The sequence below is a fragment of the Gigantopelta aegis genome, chromosome 10, assembly GCF_016097555.1.
Source record: "Gigantopelta aegis isolate Gae_Host chromosome 10, Gae_host_genome, whole genome shotgun sequence".
In the NCBI taxonomy this organism is placed as follows: Eukaryota; Metazoa; Mollusca; class Gastropoda; order Neomphalida; family Peltospiridae; genus Gigantopelta; species Gigantopelta aegis.
In genome coordinates, this window is record NC_054708.1 from 69,681,404 (window position 1) to 69,698,488 (window position 17,085).

The following is a 17,085-nucleotide window of genomic DNA, read 5'->3' on the forward strand; positions in this document are numbered from 1 at the left end:
CCAAAGTTTAACTACTATAAGCCATTGTGGACATGCATCAGGGCTGGCTGTCCAGGACAGTGGGTTAATTTAGCTACTTGCTAATTTTATTAGCCATTTTTTTTTTTAATTAGCCAATGGCTAATTTGGCTACCAACAGCGCGAGCCCTGTAATAACTGGTGTATCAAAGGCCATGGTATGTGGGATAGTGCTTATTTAAAAGATCGCTCTTAAAAAGAGTAGCCCATCACATGATGGCAGCAGGTTTCCCCTTGTTATTTGTGTGGTCCTTAACCATACATGTATGTCTAATGACATATAACATAAATAAAATGTGTTAAGGGCATCATTAAATACAACAGTCCGTCCATCCTTTGGTTATATTATTGAGAAACAAGTCAATGTATTGGCCTTACTCCTCCTCACGGAGCCATTAAAACCTCAATCACTGTGACTGGGAGCGGGAGTCAAACCCAGTATATACCAGCTTTAACTCTGATAGTTTAACCACCACACCACAGAGACCAATGAAAGCATATTAGTGAACTGAAGTAACATCAGGGCTGTAAAGGAAAGGGTATGTGTGAGGTGTGTGCACACACACACCATGGGAAAAAGAAACAAGAAAGCACTATATTACATCACCTTATTTTTTCTTAAAGATTAGTTAATGTATGCTACTGAAGATCCACTTCTTCCAATTGGAAATCATGTGTACATTCCAGAATATATACAATACATAGTATATTATACATAGATTATAGTCCATCCCACAGGGAATGCCTTTTTTTCATACTATGGAATTTACTTCAAGTTATTTATGTCTGAGCTGATTGATTTGTAAATTGCACGCCAAAATAGTATATTTTTGTTATTTCCAAAACACTTTTGCTTTTATTTTTATGTCAAACCAAACTGAAATTATTTACAAAAAATCTGTTTATAGAATGATGGGACGGACTATAAGTATTGCAATACAGTTAAAAAAAGAAAACTCATAAGACTGAGTTTTTAAAAACCAGTCTAACAGTGGTTGCTTCCCCTGATCTCCACTAGCGGCTAAATCAATAAGGAAGTAGTCGGTAAACAGACCACGGTATGAGACGTCAGGGATATCACACGGTGGCTCAAGACGGTAATAATATCCACATGGCTGGTCATCAATAATGGCCGTCCGTGATAGCCGCCACTCTGTGATCTGACAGCGCTCTCAAATGACTGTCTCAGATGCATACTCCTGGAGGTAGATGGCATGTCAAGTGGCCATGATGCTGTTCTGATTAACTCATATTAGAGATCGGTAGACTGAGTACAGCCACTTGTCAGGTTTAGTAGACATGCTTCACTGACCGAAATAGGACAGGTAAATATGCTTCTTACACTCACTGTACATTTCATTGATGTCACTGATCCTAGTCACCTTTTAGACATAGTCGACTGACAGAAATAGGACAGGGAAAATTGTTTATTATAGTTATTGTTATTAGGTAATATTAAATTTTTGTGGTTATTACAGTTTTTACTGTTAATTTATACATTGCTTAAAACTTTTCACATAAAAGTAACAATTTGGTCAAATTTACTGTATTTCTGGTACGTATCTCGAGAACTAGGTTGGTGAATTTTGATATTTTCACAGAGCAAACCAGCTCATTATTTATTCATATCTAGGTATGTTTTGCTTAATGTGACTATTCTATATAATATAATGATTATTCATGAATGAGTCATAATCCAAGCAATAATATAGACAGACAGACACATTGTTTATTAAAGTCTCACCTCAGTTAAAACATAAACCATCACTAAAAACAATAAAATCTAAAATAGCACTGAGCCACTCCATATGGAGTTACGAGAGACTATAAAATATTGATAATCAAAACATAAAATATACAAAATATGTCTCCTCCCCCCCCCCCCCCATGCCCCCCCAACAGACCATACATACCCCCCGCCCCCCCCCCCCCCCCCCAATACATTTTGCTGGAAATACCATATTTAAAAACCTAAAATTTATAATATTCTCAGGGGAGCATGTGCCACCCAATATTCTCTCTAACATGTTCGGGCCAATTGGGCTCTTAAATACCCTGGGTCATTAGACTGACAGCCACCCCAATGGCACTGACAGTGCCCCTCTCATTTTCAAATACACTCTGCGGGTCCTGTATAGTCGCATTAATTACAAAGAGGATAATAAACGAGTTACCAGTTATTATCAAATTTATGCACCGAGTGAAATAATTTTCACTTGTCATGAGTTTTAGCGAGTGACAAGTAAAAACTGTTTTATGAAGGACATACATTTTTACCAATCCCTGAGGATAACTATGTTAAGCCTGGAGCATCAAATACAGATTTAACTAAAGCACAAATCTGTTTTCAGTAGAACACAGTATGCAAAAAGTGCAATGCGCTATTTACTTGCATATGGTTTCATTGAGGTATTTCAGTAGAGAGATATTTTTTTCTATAACAAGAAAACCATAGCAGTGCAAGAAATATGGCGCCGGTGATTTCTGTTCCTGATCGATATTCCCGAATTGAGCAGAATATCACTGTTGTCATGGCACCCTATCATTCCTGTAACTTTCATCATTGGCATCATAAATAAAAAGGCTTTCCCTGATAATTCTATTAATTTATTTTGTATTACTTCTTCACTAAACATTTGTCCTTGTGACATCTTGACTGCATATACATGAAGAATGTGGTTATATGTGAAGGTCGATCTGAGAAGCATTTTCTTTGGAAATTTAGCAGTGTTATAGGATATTAAACAAGCTTCCATTTCGTATCATGTTTATGTCCCGAGTGAAATAATGTTCAGTTGTTACAAAGCTGACAATGAAAATTATTTCACAAGATACATAAACATGATTTGAAATGGTAGCAAGTTTAATATCCTATTTGTTACCCATAATCGATCTTAATTTATATTGCTCAACTCGTTTGCTTGGCGTTCCTGTAAGGTTGTAGTGCTCCAATCGATGACATCATCGTGTGATGCCAAAGTGTTTGATATCTACCAATATATTTTTAACCATATGGGTAATAATTATTTGAATTTCTCTTTAGCTAGAGAATTTCATATTCCACTGTATCAAGTAGTTCATATGCATATTTCTCAATCATAAAACATCATGGGATATTTATGCTACATTTGCTTTGGAAATATTTTACTATACATAACATTTTCTTATTTAGTATTACCACTATATTTATTTTTTCACTTCCTCTCATTTCCAGGCTAACTTTGCCGTGAAGATGAACAATGGCTGGCCGTCGTTTTTACCGAGCACTGCGAGCCTGGAGAGACAGATGGAGGATGCCATCATCAACAACGATGTTGACACTATCCAGGAACTCATTGACAATGGCTTCCACATCAACCGGAGGCTGCACATCCATGGTGGCAACACATCGCTGCACCTAGCAACCAAACAAGGCCACCTCCACATCATCGAAGTCCTTCTATATCACGGGGCCGACCCCTTAGCCAAGAATGACTTGAACATGACGCCGGTGAGCATCGCAGCCAAACAGACCCAGCCGGCGTGTCTGGAGATGTTGATAAGCCACAGCGAGCACCTGCTGGACATTGGAACCCTGTGGCTGCAGTTCGACGGCTCCATCAGTCTGTGGAAGGACTCGAATGACGAGGTGTTCGGGACACTGATCCGCTGTACCCCGAACCTCGCAGCGATGAGAAGCAACGTACAGAGCAACATGTTGTATTTGCTTCGGAACGGTCGGATGTACGGGAGTCTGCGACTGTTCATCGTCGTGGGCAACAGGCTGACTGAGGAGCAGCAGGGTAAACTGGATCCCGTGAAGGACAAGCCGTTTCTCGACTGGTTGAAGAACTACAGGCGTACCGTCCAGCCGCTCAAACACTACTCCCGTCTGGCAGTGCGGCACGCCTTCCATGGGCGATACAATGTGTTTTATGGAGCACGTCGACTCCCCGTTCCCAGGAGGATTCAGGATTTCATATGTGTGAGAGACATTGGGAATGAGGAACCTACGTGTATGCAAGACAGCACATCAAGTTTGTGATAGGAAAACAGAAAGGGGTTATGTCTGAATGTTACCTCCACGGTCGCTACAATGTGTTTTATGGAGCTCATCATCGACTCCTGGTTCACAAAAGTTTACAGGATTTTATATGTATGAGATATGTCGGGGATAATGAACTTATGCAAGACAGCATATCAAATATCAAATTTGTGATAAGAAAACAGAAAGAGGTTATGTCTGAATGTTACATACACAGTCAGTCACTACAATGTGTTTTATGGAGCCCATCGTCGCCTATCTTCCAAAGCCAAGGTATTATTCCCTACAGTATACTGCATAACGGTACCTTAGCTCGCAAAGATGATTGTCTCCAAGTATCCAAGAGTATTTTGGATTTTATACATATGAGAGATGTTGGGGATGAAGAACAAGGAACATGTATGAGCAGCATATCAAATTTGTGATAGGAAAACAGAAATGGGTTATGTCTGGATGTTACTGTTTTGTCAGACCTCTAAATAGTGTGCAAAGAATCTTTCTTTTGTTTTTCTCTTTTGTTTTTTATTCACAGATCACCTGTTTACAAGCAAACAATCATTTTGTAGACCTATTGCTCGAACATCTCTAGTCCATATTTTAAATTTAGGACATCATTGACACAGTGACAATATGTTATAGGTTCTATGTAAAATGAAATGGATTGCCTGAACTGTGTGGGTTATAACCCAAAATGGTTTATGCACATTTTAAAATTTTTTAAGAGGCCTGTTTGTGATAGATTTTTGTGATAATGATGTGTTTTCTCATGAATGATAATTAAACACATATCTAATATGACAGCTAGTGATCATGGATAAAACCATGAAAAATTTGAGTTTACAAAAGTCAGATGTGCAATACACAACTGATACTTCATGAGAACATAAAGCATAATATCACAGACTTACTCAACATGAAAATTATGCAGATATTAACACATTTCAGGGGTCGAAATACTCCCATCCCTACCAATTTTTGCCAGTCAACATCACTACGGGGCTGGAGATATTTTTGCCTGTTGTTCCGCCGACCCTCTGTTATTTTACATTCATGTTTACACATTAATTTGAGTCAATCATGTTTGATCTGGCAGATTTTGATTTGAGCTGGAAGAGTTTTGTAGCTTGCCAGAACGAATATTTGGCTGTACATATAATATAAAAATAGGTGTATAAAAGCATTCAAAACAAGTGAAAATCTGCTTCAACAAGCACAAAATGTACCACTAAATGGTTATCAGGTGTACAAGAACATGTATATATCTACAATGCAGCTTTTTTTTTTAAGCAAGGGAAAACATTGCCATTGCACTTAAAGTGACAGATCCTAGTTTTAAACACTATACTGCATATTTGTCATTATTAAACTGTTTTCAATCATTAAAATCACACATTACTCATATTTTAATGTTTAGAATATCTGCTTCCATATATTCGAAGTGTTTCCGGTCATCCTGCTGTTTGTAATGCCACAAAATGCATTTTTCATAATCCTACAAATGCATGTATGGCTGAGAGGTAAATGTAATGGTTATGGAGACGAGTTGTGGTTTATTTTTGAGGGTATTTCACCGTTTCAATCTCACAGACTCTTGTTTCACTCTATTGTAACGTTATCCACATGTCTTACAGGATTGTGGACTAACCAAACTGACAACAACATTTCTGAAAATTATAAAAAAGTATCCATTAATTTCCAAGATTTTAGGATACATAAATTTTACCCTTCGTGTCCTCTGGCAAAACCATGAAACTTTTAAAATCTTTATTAGGCATTTAGTACTTTATTATTAATTTGTACTAAATTGCTGGTGCAACAGCATCTGAATTTCAAGGACTGGATCAGCAGAAATTTAAAGAGCTATTCCCACCATATGGGATATGTTAAAGTTACATCACAAAGTGATACTGATATGCATGGTTATTTGCACACGTTTGATGTTTTGATTGACAACCAACAGTCCAGAGAGCACAACACCTGAGCCTATCTGCTGTCAATCAAAACATCGAAAGTGTACTCATGCCATGAGAAGTTTAAAGTTTGTTTTGTTTAACAACACCACTAGAGCACATTGATTTATTAATCAGCGGCTATTGGATGTCAAACAGTTGGTAATGTTGACATATACATGTACTCTTAAGAGAGGAAACCAGCTACATTTTTCCATTAGTAGCAAGAGATCTTTTATAAATGAACCATCCCACAGACAGGATAGCACATGCCATGGCCTTTGATATACCAGTTGAGGTGCACTGGCTGGAATGAGTAATAGCCCAATGGGCCTGCCAACAGGGATCGATCCCAGACTGACTGCACATCACCAAGAGGTTTTACACAGTTACTGACTTGTACCATGCCCTAAGTGACACTGCATGAGGAAGTTTGGCTCGGTGAGAGATGGGGTTTAAAATGTGTGCAGTTACAGTGATTTACCTCACACTTTTTTCAATGGGAAAATAACCAAAGCATGATAGAAAAATATATTTATATAGGTACCAGTATTTAAAATCAATAAGCAGCATGAATACACGTTGGCATTAGATTAAAATAATCAGTAGTAGGTTGGGTTTTTTTAATGCCAAATACATGAGGCAAGAAAATGTGCTTGAACCAACAAAAAATAAATTGTTATCCTGATCTTATTGTAGTTAATGACAAATGGCAAATTCTGTTATCAGTTGTTGGTGTTTTTCATTTGTTTTCACAATTAGTAATTCTTTTGTTGCATATCTATCAATATAGCTTTTACTGTATGTTTTATAAATATAATATACAAAGTGTACGCAATTAGTTTATTACTAAATAAAACTGGTTAAAAATTGTTTAATGTTGTGCAGGTAATATGGACACCTCACAGTCCAAACACAAACTGAACATGAACAGCAAGGGATGTTTGTGAAGAAACATTTACCGGTTTCAATGGTGTAGTGGTTAAGACTTAAGGCTGGTAGGTACTGGGTTCGCATCCTGGTATCAGCTCCTAGCCAAAGCGTATTTAATTACTATGGGTAGGTGTAAAACCACTACATCAACTAGTGTCTCACTAACCACAAACCCACTGTCCTGGACAGACAGCCCAGATTGCTGGGGGGGTGGGGGGGGAGCTGTGTGTGCCCAGGATAGGGCGCTTGAACCTTAATTGGATATAAGCATGAAAAGAAGTATAAACAACAACAAACAATCATGAGGTGATTATAAATCCCTAATAAATTCAGATAAACTTTAGTAGAAAATGGCTTTTTCTTTTGCACTACACCTTTTTGTTACAGCTTCAGGCCACAAGGTGTACCTTGTAAACAACTGGAAACTAAATACAATATGTAAATTATTACAAGTATTTGCATAAATAATTAGTCACATATTACTACATGTACCAATGACAGCTGCAATTGCTTAGACTCCTAACAGATTTGTATGCTTGTCACTCACGATCCCTCTCCAAGATGCTCCCCTTAGCATGTGAATTTATATATCAATGTGGCAATATTTTAATTGGCTCCCCATAATATCAATGTGGCAATATTTTACTGGGCTCCCCATAATCTATGTTAGGGGAGCAATTAATCACTCCCTTTAATTTTTTTCATAACAAGATCTGCAGAAGCCCCAAATCTGGTGCAACTTCATGACAACCTGTAGACAATTATAAACATATATAACAGACTTACCTCCCTTGTAGAAAGATGGTCACTTAGCTCCTCAGCTGTAGTGAAATCTCCCTTGGAAATGGCCTCAGTAATCTTCTCCTCCACTTCTGTCTGTGGAGCATGCCTCCCGTGATCCAAACCCTTCAGATGGTCGTTTATTCCCATGTAGTTATTGATTTCACAAAACTCCGCTTCATGTGCACTTTCTGTACGGACATCAGTTTGTTTGGTGTCACTGCTAAAAAATATATATTTAGAAAAAAAAGCAGACTAGGATTTGGGGGGTTTTAATTATTTGTTAAAATTATTTTTTTTTTTTTTTTTTGCATTAAAACATTTCTGGGTCACTACATAAAATTAGGGGTCAGGAAAACTGAAAATACACATATTTGTATTTGGGCCTGACAGTACCCAAGATATTCAAGGAAGGAAGGAAGGAAGGAAATGTTTTATTTAACGACACATTCAACACATTTGAGATAATTTGCTGCTATTCGAAAAGAGTAATCCATGGAGTGGCGACAGCGGGTTTCCTCTCTAATTTTCTCTGTGGCTCTTAACAATATGGTTGACGTCATGTAACCATAATTAAATGTTGTTGAGTCTGTCGTTAAATAAAACATTTTCTTTTTTCCTTCTGTTGTTTTAATCGGCGGCTGTCAGTATACATTTTTGCATTTTGACTATGTTTAAAAGAAAGAAAGAAATGTAAATTGTATTTACGGTTACATGGCATCGGACATATGGTTAAGGACCACACAGATTTTGAGAGAAGAAACCCGATGTCACCACTTCATGGACTACTCTTTTCAATTAGCAGCAAGGGATCTTTTATATGCCCCATCCCACAGGCAGAATAACACATGCCACAGGCTTTGATATACCAGTTGTGGTGCACTGGCTGGAACAAGAAATAGCCCAATGGGCCCACCAATGGGGAATCGATCCCAGACCGACGGCGCATCAAGCGAGTGCTTTACTACTGAGCTACGTCCCGCCCCCAGATATCCAAGGAATTAAATGTCTTGTCCATCATAAACTGATTGACTGAATATAAATGAAGAAACAATGTGTGATACAGGATTAATCTTTTCTCTAAATACAAGTTGGCTGCTAGGTACTGGGTTTGTTTCCCAGATGAGGCAATGGGGGATTTTTAATTCCAGTACCAATTCCATTTCATACACCATACACCAAACAACAATTAACTGAAAATGAAAGAATAAGTAAGTTTGAACAATACAACATTCCTTTTGCTGATCACAACTAGCATAACAGTAGTTCCGTCTCAAAATGTTATATTTGTGGTCATTGAACAAAAATATAGAAATTTATCTAGTCATCATATCTTGCCACTATATATGATTGCAGGATAGAGAGAGGCTATTTCATGGGGTTTTTGTTTTCGAATATGATTTTTATGTCAATGAGTGATGTGTGAAAACCATATTTTCACGAATTGCAAATCGTATTTGAAAAAAAAATGAAATGGTCTATTTATTATATCTTTCCAAATTTTTTACAATATCTTTCGCATTTTGTTAATACCTTTCTCTTATCCTACCAAAAATATGTATCACCATGATATATTTCTTCCTATAAAACTTTTTCAGAAAATTTACTTGACTATAGACTTTTTAAAAGAAATTTAAAAAAAAATCATCTTTATTTAATTATTAAATTAGCATTTATTTAATAATACTGCTGTGCAAAAATATCTGACAAAGCGATCTTCCAAACACAAAATGAATTGAATGCCGTTAAATTCTTACACTTATTTAGTTTCGTATTCAATTTGTTTTAGATATTTTATTGTAATTGCACTTCATATCCATTTTTTATAGGTACAGTTGTTTAAATTACATCTTTTTATTTTTCAAATACGATCAGATGCATTGGTAATCATCAAACTTAAATACCAAGAAATGAGACAAAGGGAGATAATTTAATCATGCACTTTTACAAAAAAGTAAATACGATTTCTATATTTTCTCTGTAGCTAAAACACAGTGAAAATATGACTTTTCACCGGATATCACTTTTATGGTTTCTGTAGATCTGTACATTTAATTGCTATGTATATAATAAATATAATTATTATCCCCACCTACCTGGTGTTGGATGTAGGACGTTTCTTTCTCTTTCGCTTGTTAAACTTTTCATTTGGTGGACCAAACTTGACATCATGTGCTCTCAATATATCCAGATCATCAGGGTTTGAAATCTCCTCATGCACTGAAAAATATCATCATAGATTGCAGTTAGTATACATATAGAGTAAAACCCCACAAAACTGGATCATCTGTAAAACACAATTCCTTTGAAATCGGATGTTTTTCATGGTCTTTTTAAAAATATTATTATAGAACATAACTTCTCTAAACTGGACACCCCTTATAACCGGACTTTTTACTTGGTTCCGTGAGTGTCCAGTTTCGAGGGGGTTTCACTATATATATATTTATATATATATATATGTATGTGTATGTGTATGTGTATGTATCTGTGTATATATGTATATGTGTATATATATATATATGTATGTATGTATGTATGTATGTATGTATGTATATATATATATATATATACATACATACACACACACACACACACACACATACATGTATATGTCTCACGGTCTATTCCTCGACAATGTCTCTCAAAATTGCAAGAAAAATAATTTCATTCACACACCAATGATGCAAATTTAATTTTATGTCACACTTTTTTTTCATTTACACAGACATAACAGGGTATGCAAAAAATGATAAGAAAAACGATTTACTTGAATTTATTTTTATGTAACCTATATAGATGGGTTACACACATTTTCAATTCTCCATGGACTGAGGTGAGACAGCTTGCATGTCTCCGTGATGCGGAGGCATGTACAGGCAGGAGTTTCGGTTCTCACCCTGGGGAAATATTAGGGTGGGGGGACTAAGGGGAAAATGGTACATGCTATGATGGACCAATCAACCCCTGCAATTAAGAAAATGTCCACGGCAAAAAAACAAGCAGTGGGAAAAAAATTCTAATGTAGTCCACAGCAGAGAATGAAAAGGTCCACAGCAATCTCCATGGCAATTACTGGGGTTGGACCAATTCATGAAAAGGGCAACCAAAGAATTTTCTTTTTAAAAGCCAGAAAAAAAGGCTCTTTAATAGATTTTGGGTATCTATAATTACTAATACAGGTACGTATTCAATATCTGTTTTCTTTACACACACACATGAAAACAAACTCTAGTATATTTATATCAATTCGATTGTTCAAACTGTAGAGACAATTACAATTAACATTTCGCAAGACAATCAATGGATTTTTATAACTGATCATATGGCAGAGCTCGACCGATCAATTTCCGATTATAATTGATCATTGGAACAAGAAGGAAATGTTTTATTTAACGATGCACCCAACACATTTTATTTACGGTTATATGGCATCAGAAATATGGTTAAGGACCACACAGATATTGAGAGAGGAAACCCGCTGTCGCCGCTTCATGGGCTACTTTTTTTCGATTAGCAGATCTTTAATATGCATCATCCCCCAGACAGGGTAGTACATACCACGGCCTTTAATATACCAGTCATGGTGCACTGACTGGAATGAGAAATAGCCCAATGGGCCCACCGATGGGGATCGATCCTAGACCAACCGCACATCCAGCTTTACCACTGGGCTACGTTCCGTCCCGATCATTGGAACAGCACCAGCAGAAACATGTATCTAGGCAGGGATTTATTCAGGATCCCACATCTGATGGGATTGGGAAAATTAGCACGAGTAAGTCACTCATGGGATATTTTTCAGGTTGGTGAATGATGCTGTACAACACTGTGAAATTAATTTATTAGAATAGACATAATTAAAAATCTACATCATGTATTGAGAATTTTTAGCATAAAAATTGGGAATTTTCAATGCCACTTTCTTTTGGGAAATGGCTTCTTTTTGGACCCACAGAGTGCCTGGATCAATCCCTGCTAGGACAGTGTATTTAAGCCTTTATTGGATATAAATATGAAAAACGCTACATGTAAATGAAAATGAAATGAAACAAATTAATAAAAAAAATACCTTTGTTCATGATATCATTTTGAATATGTTGAATTCTTCTCTGTGTAGTTCTTCGAGTTACTTCTTCTGTCCTCTTCTCCAACTTCTGAAATTTCTGTAACAATAATTTTTGGTTTTATTAAAACTATAAATAAAATACAGACATTAATTTCATACCTTACATATTTTAAATTACAGATATACCTAAATTTGGAATTTTCATCAATTTAGGTATTTATTCAGGCATTAATAATGGATAACTAATTTTATACTTACATGTACTTCACAAAATATAGGTAACCACCTCTTAACCCCTTGGTCAGTGGTCACTTTAATCTGGAAGCATTGACATTTATTCTGCCTAGCACGAAATTTGAATAAAGTACAATTTGTAGCAACTGAAGAACCCTATATTACTATGTTTAATAACAACTACCCAAAGAAATGCAAATTTAAGACCTGAACTTTGACAATCCACGCATGCATGTGCAAAAAGATTATTTTTCCAAACATGTGCTTGAACTCAGTTAGATCCACAACACATTTAGCTGTTTACTAGATGGGTGTTACACTTTTGTTTAAATACTAGAATGGATTTGTTTTGTGTCCGCATTGACTTTTTATGTTAATTGATGGAATATATTTTATTTGGAAAGATTTCCGTCTGTTACTCCATTATATTGATACATGTATAAAGAGGGAACCTCACCATAACCCCGAACTAACCCTAAATCTAACCCTAACAATAGGGGGTAACAGATATTTTACTTTATATTTCACATAGTATAACTGAAAAATGTTGACTATATTCTTTCTATATCGTATTTGTATTTATGTCATTAGCCGAACACAGTTTGGGATGTCAATAGTAATTGTTATGATTTTTATCTGCCCCTCCACTCCATTATTTGAATTTTTAGTACGATACACTTTTCTGCCACTATGCCCAACATAACTTGGGACGCAAAAGGTAAAGGTAATGAAGATCTGATAAGGGTGGGATGTCCTCTAGACCTCCCATGTTTACATGTTGTCAGGGTTTGTTTTGTTTTGTTTAATGACACCACTAGAGCACACTGATTTATTAATCATCAGCTACTGGATGTCAAACATTTGGTAACTTTGACAGTCTTAGAGAGGAAACCTGCTACATTTTCCCATTAGTAGCAACTTGCCATGGGATCTTTTATATACACCATCCCACAGAGAGGGTAGCACATACCACGGCCTTTGATATACCAGTCAGTGGTGCACTGGCTGGAACGAGAAATAGCCCAATGGGCCCAACTGATGAGGATCGATCCCAGACCAACTGTGCATCAAGTGAGTGCTTTACCAGTGGGCTACATCCCCATCACCATGTTGTCAGGGACATCACAAATTATTCTAGCTCGAGATCTTTGTGTTAAGGTTTGGTTCAGCTCTGCAGCAGCTCACCATAACCCTTTCTCCCTTACATGGGGGAGCATTACAAGATTTCGGGCCAGTGCTAGAGTACCAGACTGCACAATCAGGGAACAGCATGACAGTCTCCAATGTCTTCAAGGAGTACCGAACAAAGGAAGGATGAAGTTGAGACAGAGACAGAAAACATCAAGGACAGTACATGGGGGGACCAAAGCCAGTGGCTCAGTTACTGGCAGCCGTCTCGTCTGCATCGCCGCCCCCAAACAGATACAAGCACAGAGGACAACAGCACCTACAAAGCCAGTACCAGTACCTGTGGTTGCTCCTGGACCTAGAGTCCACGTCATCATTGCCAAAGTATCAGTGAGCCCAGATCTATCTGCTACCTATGCTCCTCTGTCCCCTCTCAAGGGGGAACACAAAGTAGTCCAGAAGGAACCCAAGAGGAGGAGAGTCAACAAATCGGAAGAGGACCCACAGGAAGAGACAGCTTCCCCTTGGGAACTGACTATTGGCAAGATCAAGCCAAATTGGAGGAAGAACATCATAGGTGACTTCACCAATGAGGATAAAATTGTGTTCCATCCACTTCCAGAACTTCAGGTCATTCTGATACCAGGTAGGTGAATGGTGCACACAGCAGTTGACAAGTAGCCCATTCTCATATATTCAAAATTCTGCTCACCTCAAATTTACCCCCACTCCCCTGTGCCCATGACTCAAATCACTGACAATGTCAGATGCTGGGCTTCGGGGGGAAACTAATGGATGTTGTGAATGTGCACGTTAAAACCTATGACCTGACCTGACCTGTCTTGGACCATGCACAACAAGATATAAACACTAAAACAGGGGAGGGCTAGACTCTAAGGACACTCTCTCAAGCTAGTGCGTGAGGGGATGAGGCGATGAGGCGGTCCACTTTAATGCATACTTGAAATTACCTCCCACAAATGTTTTGGCACATTTTTTGGTGCCGATAACCCTGGAGATGATACTGCATCATGTTTCTTGTCAGCACTGGCGACAATGTCACTGCTCTGTGAAGGTGTCGCATTACGGCGACTACCGTCGTTGGCATTGCCGTCATTGTGATCACTGCTGTCACTTTGATTACTTTTATTGTCACACAGGCATTCTGGAGCTGGAATTCGAGCATACATCTAAAAGCCCTTTTTGGTTAGAATATTGCCATTGCTTGACAAGTCCTTAACTTGACTTAAATGAAATGTGAAAATCATAACATTTTAGATTGTTTTTATTTCATGGACGCAGACATTACACTTTTGTGTGTTGTACTTTCCTTCTAGCAACACAAAAGATCCAACCAAAAGTAGAAACAGTAGTTCAGCCAGAAGCACGGGTCTAGTAGAGTCTATCTAAAATATTATGTGATTGATTGAGTGGCTGGCTGAGTGACTAAATATGGGTACGGTACTATGCGTGCCACAATCTACTTAAAAGTTCAGGTAAGTTTGTCATGAGAACGTGTTCGTCCGACAATATAATTGAGCAATAGAGACATTGAGGATGCAAAACCCCCGAAAGATTGAGCCAATAGCATGCCTTGTCGTACTGATTTGGATTAGCTTCGCCGATTACAGATTCTTCGGCAGTTATCAATTTTGCGACTATACTACTAAGACATATACCTGTTTACTTAGGCTGGTAGGTACCGTGTTTGCATCCCGATATGTGTTCTTTTTTCTTTTCTTTTTCTGAGCACCGAATTCGCATTGAAGATCAGTGGCGTAGCGAGGGGGGCTTCGGCAAGTTTGGGGTCATGTAGCGGGTTGCCTCCTAGACTAGAATCTACATATCAAAATTACCTATGTTTGACATCTGATAGCTGCTGATTAATTAATGTTGCTAAACAAAACAAACTTTATTGTGACATGTCTATAGTGAGAAGAAATCTGCAGAAGAAACGTATTCTTTTTAATGCACCTTCCCACACACAAACTTATACATTGGAAGCACTCAGCGACAGTCTGATGGAAATCAAATTACACTGGTATAGATCACAATCAAATTGACTCATAGAGTATAGGCTACTGTCCAGAATACAAACAGTCTGTTGAGTGCTCACTTGAAGTGCTTGCATCGCAGGATCGAACCACCTCGGTGGATCCATTGGGTTTTTTTTGTCGTTCCAACCCGTGCACCACAACTGGTCAAAGGTAGTGGTAGATGTATGTGCTTTCCTGTCTGTGGGAAAGTGCATATAAAAGATCCCTTGCTGCATTAGAAACAAATGTAGCGGGTTTCCTCTGATGACTACGAGTCAGAATTATCAAATGTTTGACATCCAACAGCCGATGATTAATTAATCAGTGTGCTCTAGTGGTGTCGTTAAACAAAAAAACTAAACAAAAACAAAGCATCTCAGTGTCACTTATTAAATAAAAAATAAATTAAAATTAAAACATGTTTAATGCATAGTCCTCTAAAAAGAATGTTTAGTACTTAATTGACAAAAACTTTAAGATCGTGCTGTAAAAACAAAATCTGAATATTAATTCCTGTGCATTTAGTGTGTTTTTGGTACTCCTAATGTCCATGGAAAATCAAGTGCTGGTAATCAGTTGTTAGGGTGTCTAGACTGAAACAAGCGAACTTTATTGGGGTGGCCGAGTCATGCTTCCCAGGAAAATGTATTGAAAAAAAAAAAAAAATTGCTTGAGTGGAGGGGGCGTGTTCGTCCCCCGAAACCCTCCTCCTGTACACGCGCCTGGAGATGGAGTTTTTATAGGAAACAAATAATTATATGCATGTACAACGTTAAGTAATTCCTAATTCAGGTTAAAATACACGGTAATCTAATAAATTATCTTAACCTTTGATCTGATTGACCGCAAAGCTTAACAACAAAGTAATTCACATAATTAACCACAAGAACGCGATGTGGGTGGTATTAAAATTAGTTTTCACAAATTCGTGTTGAAGTCCCTATTTTGATCTTGCAATATTTTTGTTGTTGGGTATATGGGTGATTGTTGCGTTTGTTTTTGCCCATCTGTTTTTCCATATCTTTCTTTTAATATACGATTATATAGTTGTTGTTTTTTTCTTTTCATCTTATTTTCAAAAGATCACTGTTGGACTTAGCAGCTACCGGCTGTTTGAAACATTCGGTAAGACAGAATATATGTTCACCTTGAGAACACTTGGTATCATCATTGTTTCAATGGTGGTTCATGAGTGCTTTTACAACACAACTATTTAAATATCCAATGAGCTCTATCTTATATCATGATTAGATTTGTTAAACCAGTCCTGTGAGAATCAGATAATGGCTTTCTACAGACAAAGTAGGAAGGATGGATTGTTGGGGTGTGGCAGTCACCATACTGACTATACACTTGGCAGTAATGCATGGAAGCAGTGCAACGACTTTGTCAAAACATCATTTTGACTCCGACTTGTGCAAAAATACGATTTTTGTGGCACAAACTCTTCTTCTTTTTTCTTCTTTTTTTTAATGTATATTTTGTAATCCGTATTTAATTTTAATGCTTATTAACCCATGTTAGAACAAGGGTCGGGTTGCTGTTTTTTTCATTAATGGTGAAGACTGATGTCTTGTGATGTTCACTGATAGATTCGATTTATGACGGCTTGGCCAGCTTAAGTACCTGTGAACAGAGACCAGATGCCGTACATCATTGGAAACAGAGGCAACATGCGGGCCCTAATGAACACAGTGTTTCCCATAATGGCCCTGTATATATTGTTGCCAGTACTGCCTGGGTGGGTTGTGGTGCCATCGTGGCAGCCGGAAGAATTAAACTTGTATCGTCTTCGAGACAACCAATCAATTTGGAGTTGAGAGTGAAGGGGAAACAACTTGGTGGCAGTTATGTTCAGATATAGGTGCCATTCTGTCTGATTCTGTCCCACAGGAACGAAAGTTTACTATTAAA

General features: G+C 37.5%; 2 protein-coding genes across 4 annotated transcripts in view; one reads left to right on the forward strand and one right to left on the reverse strand.

Annotated features, from left to right (window-relative positions):
• Nucleotides 1–14,451, reverse strand: part of LOC121382956 (protein FAM204A-like) — a 70,710-nt gene extending 56,259 nt beyond the window's left edge. For 2 of the 3 annotated variants that reach the window (XM_041512645.1, XM_041512647.1), the window contains exons 1-4: nucleotides 14,107–14,451; nucleotides 11,777–11,870; nucleotides 9,801–9,924; nucleotides 7,711–7,927 (exon numbers count right to left, since the gene is read on the reverse strand). In XM_041512645.1, coding sequence (XP_041368579.1) covers nucleotides 7,711–7,927; nucleotides 9,801–9,924; nucleotides 11,777–11,870; nucleotides 14,107–14,325 — 654 coding nt within the window. In that variant the 5' untranslated portion in view covers nucleotides 14,326–14,451. The remainder of the gene's footprint in view (nucleotides 1–7,710; nucleotides 7,928–9,800; nucleotides 9,925–11,776; nucleotides 11,871–14,106) is intronic. The other variant, XM_041512646.1, reaches the window with a different exon arrangement.
• LOC121382957 lies at nucleotides 1,052–4,840 on the forward strand. Its single transcript, XM_041512648.1, has 2 exons — nucleotides 1,052–1,343; nucleotides 3,233–4,840. The coding sequence occupies exon 2, from the start codon at nucleotides 3,251–3,253 to the stop codon at nucleotides 4,040–4,042; it is 792 nt and encodes a 263-aa protein (XP_041368582.1). The 5' UTR covers nucleotides 1,052–1,343; nucleotides 3,233–3,250; the 3' UTR covers nucleotides 4,043–4,840.
• Nucleotides 14,452–17,085: the final 2,634 nt, after the last annotated feature.